At 29.1% G+C, this 4,219-nt stretch overlaps 1 protein-coding gene across 1 annotated transcript; it reads left to right on the forward strand.

Moving 5' to 3' along the window:
* Positions 1-386: 386 nt before the first annotated feature.
* On the forward strand, positions 387-3,866 carry LOC130669045 (uncharacterized). Its single transcript, XM_057471708.1, has 2 exons — positions 387-782; positions 1,079-3,866. Exon 2 carries the CDS (start codon positions 1,503-1,505, stop codon positions 3,633-3,635), a length of 2,133 nt encoding a protein of 710 aa, XP_057327691.1. The 5' UTR covers positions 387-782; positions 1,079-1,502; the 3' UTR covers positions 3,636-3,866.
* The last annotated feature ends 353 nt before the right edge of the window (positions 3,867-4,219 follow it).

Below are 4,219 nucleotides of genomic sequence, written 5' to 3' on the forward strand. Positions count from 1 at the left end.
TGGGGAACATTGGAGACCAGAGAAAGAAGACACCCAGAAATCATTTTTACTCCATATTGAAGTAAATATATATATATATATCTAGAAAACCAGAGCTTTAGCTCAAAAATTAAAATGAAACTTTTAACGTCACGATGCCATACATCACACTAAAAAAATAACAGTTAAAATATTTTGCTTCTCTGAACGTTATGTAAACGTAAATTTGACATAAAGTTAAGGCTGCTATTTGATGTGAAACTTTATATGTAATTCAACGCGTACGTAGATAAGATGTCAAAAGTTTCATTTCAACTTTTAAGCTCAAATTGTGGTAATCTGGGGAACTCTTACTGAAGTCCATCTTTGTTACTCAATTTTCAAACTCATCACGGAAAAAAAGAGTTTCGTTCTCATAACAAAAGACGGGATAACGAAAAATTTTGTTATACTGACCAATATGATTAGCTTACGGTAACAAATAAATTTGTTATAATAACAAATGAAATTGTGTCGTAATTAAGAAGCTTATTTGTTATGAGTACAAATGATATCAATATCATCGTATTTCAAAGCAAGCATTTGTTACTCTAAGTAATCTTAGCTTGTGGGGACAAAAATTTTGTCAGTACTACAAATTCATTTTGTTATTTTAACAAATCACTTTTTTTACTGCAACACAACAGTTTTGCTGCAGTTACAAACCATTGCTAGGCGCCACAAACGATTTGCTAGCGTTACAAAAACGTTGTAGTCATAACGAATGCTTCGTTATCCGTATATTAAGGCAGAAATTTGTTACTGTAAGTTATCTTATCTTGCGATTACAAAAAATTTTTTTCCGTGATGTTTACGTAAAATATTTATTTTAATTTAACGTCACATTTGCACTCAATATGATTGTTTCTTGAGCTCAACTAGCTATCTGGGCATTATAGGTGCTAGAAATTGTTTTTATAACTTTTTTTTTTATAAATCGTGATTTCTTTTCGATAGTTTTTTCGGCAAAGATACACTTTTGTGGCGTTTTTTATCTGATATTAATGCAAACCATTATATTTTTTTAATTAAATTTAATAATGTTTTAATTTTATTACAGACAGAAGATGAGCTGATATTTTATCAAAACGAAAGAACTAAAATTTGCGAAAAATACAACTTAAGTGTACAACCATATGTTGTTATCTCTGGGCCGATCAACAATTTAGTGTCGTCATCAGTGCATATAAATAATACCAAATACAATTTTGATTCCCCTGAAGAAGCCATTGATAGCTGTTTTAAATTTTATTATAGCTTAAATGCAGAGTACACAGCTGAATGCAGACAAGTTTGGACTTTTCTCGCAAATTTTATTTATGAATTTAATGAAAAACATAGTTATAGCTCAGTGTATAATTTAATTAGTAATCTTAAATGTTAAATAAATTGAAGATCAAACACTATTGGTTTTGATATTTTATTGGTAGATAATTTTTATCAATTTTTAAATATAACTAAAAATAAAAAAAAACTGTAACATAATGGCATCTGCAGATGAGATCAGGATTAAAATTATCAAATTTACTTTGGATTTATACGGTAACAATCTTATTCCGCGTAACGTGGTTCAAAAGGTGATAGATTACATCCAGGAATTTATTCGTGATATATTAATTCCTTCTCTTGACCAACAAATATCTTCACTTCTTGAAAATAAATGCAATATAAACATTGTAAACGATGTGAAGGCTACTTTGAATTACAGTAAAAAGTTATTTGAGCCGGTTTCATCGGAGCATTTAAGATTTGCATTATATAGAAGAATGGGATGCTTTATAACACCTGAAAAGTTTGTTATTGGTCAAGCTAACGTCGAAAGAACATCGGAAGATGGATTGGTTTATGTAAATAATGAAGATGTTTATGCCATCCATATGCCACTCGCACCGAAACTCACTTTATTTTTTCAAATTCCTGGTGTTTTTTCCCAAGTAGTAAATAATATGACCATGTTGCGAAAAGAAAAAAAAATTTTAGCAAATATAGTTCAAGGTAGTTTATGGGAAAATTTATCTGCGTCACATGAAAATAAATTATTTCTACCAATGAATATTTTTTATGATGATCTAGAAACGAAAAATCCATTGGGAAGTCATGCTGGTCGAAATAAAATTGGTGTAACTTACGCAACGATTCCATGTTTGCCAACTCATATCGTATCACGATTAGATTCTATATTTTTAGCAACTCTTTTTTATAGTAATGACCGAAAAATCTTCACTAATAAACGGATATTTAAAAAATTACTTGATGATATAAAATTATTGCAAACTGATGGAATTGAAATAATAGTTGATAATGTAAAAAGAAAAATTTACTTCGAGTGTACATTAATTTTGGGAGATAATTTAGGATTAAATGGAGTTCTTGGATTCGTTGAATCTTTTTCTGCACATTATCCATGTAGAATGTGTTGCATGAAAAATTCAGTTTTACAAAAAGCGATTATTGAAGACAAACAATTACTGCGTACAGTAGAAAACTACGAGGAAGATATTGAAACGAATGACGTAAGTTTAACTGGAATTAAAGAAAAGTGCATTTTCAACCAAGAAAACCATTTCCACGTTTGTAAAAATGAATCTGTTGATATAATGCATGATGTGTTTGAAGGTTCCGGTAATTACTCAATGTCAATGATATTATACAGATTGATTTTTATTGACTCACTATTAACTTATGATATACTAGTTAATAGAATGGAAACCTTTCAGTATGGATTATTAGAAACAAGCAACAAACCTCCGGTTATGAAACTCGAAAATATATCCAACAAAAATATGTTAAAAATGTCAGCGTCTGAAATGACTTGTTTCATTCGCTACTTTGGGCTTATGATAGGCGATTTAATACCAAGAAATAATAGTGTTTGGAAGTTATATTTAAAATTGCGTCAAATCGTTGATATTATTACAGCGCCCAAATTACTCCGCGATCACGCGATTGTATTAGATGACCTTGTTAAAGAATATAATACATTATACATCGAATTTGTTGGGCCATTAACAATTAAATCCCATAATATGACTCATTATGGACGTCTGATGCTTCAAAATGGTCCTTTGGTGCATTGTTGGAGTATGAGATGTGAGTCTAGAAATCGAGAAATAAAAGCAATTGCGAATGCTACATGTTGCACAAAAAATTTACTATATACTATCGCTGTTAAAGATCAACTGAAGATGACAAGTACCATAATTTCTTCAGATTTTTCCAACAACATCTCTTTCGGCCCTAAGAAACAAGGAGATTATTCTGAAATAAAAAAAACATACTTTCCAGCTACTGTTGATTATGACTTTGAATGTTATAAACATATCTCTATAAGTGGTCAAAAGTATCAAAAAAATACAGTTGTTTTCGTTGACGTTACTGATAATAATGATCCGCTGTTTGGAAAAATAGATGAAATTTTTTCTGTGAATGGCAAATTATCATTCCTAATGTATTCAATGCAATCAAAATTCTTTGATGAGCACTATCATGCATTTTGTGTCTGTATCAGTTCTGAATCAAATATGATGAAAGAAATAAATACATTACCCGACGTAGTACCTTGTTTATTAGTTAAGAAAAAAGAAGAATACTATGTGGCGACTAGACATTTGATTTAAATTTAATTACTGGTCATTGTATAATTAAATTTCCACTTAAATGAACACTGAAGGTGATGATGGTATTCAAGCAGAGAAATAAATTCATGAATCTCAAACTGGTGGGCTAAGTTGATTATTTACACCACAAAGAAATGTATCCTATGGTACGGATAATGATAATGATGAAGATGGCAATCATGATACTGATGATGACAAACTACTAAATGTTGAAAATAATAAGATAGTGAATGGAACTAATGAAAAAAAATTTTTTCTGTATATTTTTTCTGTATATATATATATATATATATATATATATATATATATATATATATATATATATATATATATATATATATATATGTGTGTGTATATATGAATATATAAATTTATATTTATATATATGTATAAACATATATGAATATGTATATTTATGAATCATTTTAATGATAAAAACAATATTTGTTTTATTTTCGAGTTATACCAATGCTTACCTTTTTTTATACAAGGAACAAATGTGTAATCTGCTAGTAAAGAAATCGTTATCAGCGAGCGAAAAAATCGCTTCCAGCAAGCGATTTTTAATCGCTACCTGCTAAAGA

The sequence above is a fragment of the Microplitis mediator genome, chromosome 5, assembly GCF_029852145.1.
Source record: "Microplitis mediator isolate UGA2020A chromosome 5, iyMicMedi2.1, whole genome shotgun sequence".
NCBI lineage: Eukaryota > Metazoa > Arthropoda > Insecta > Hymenoptera > Braconidae > Microplitis > Microplitis mediator.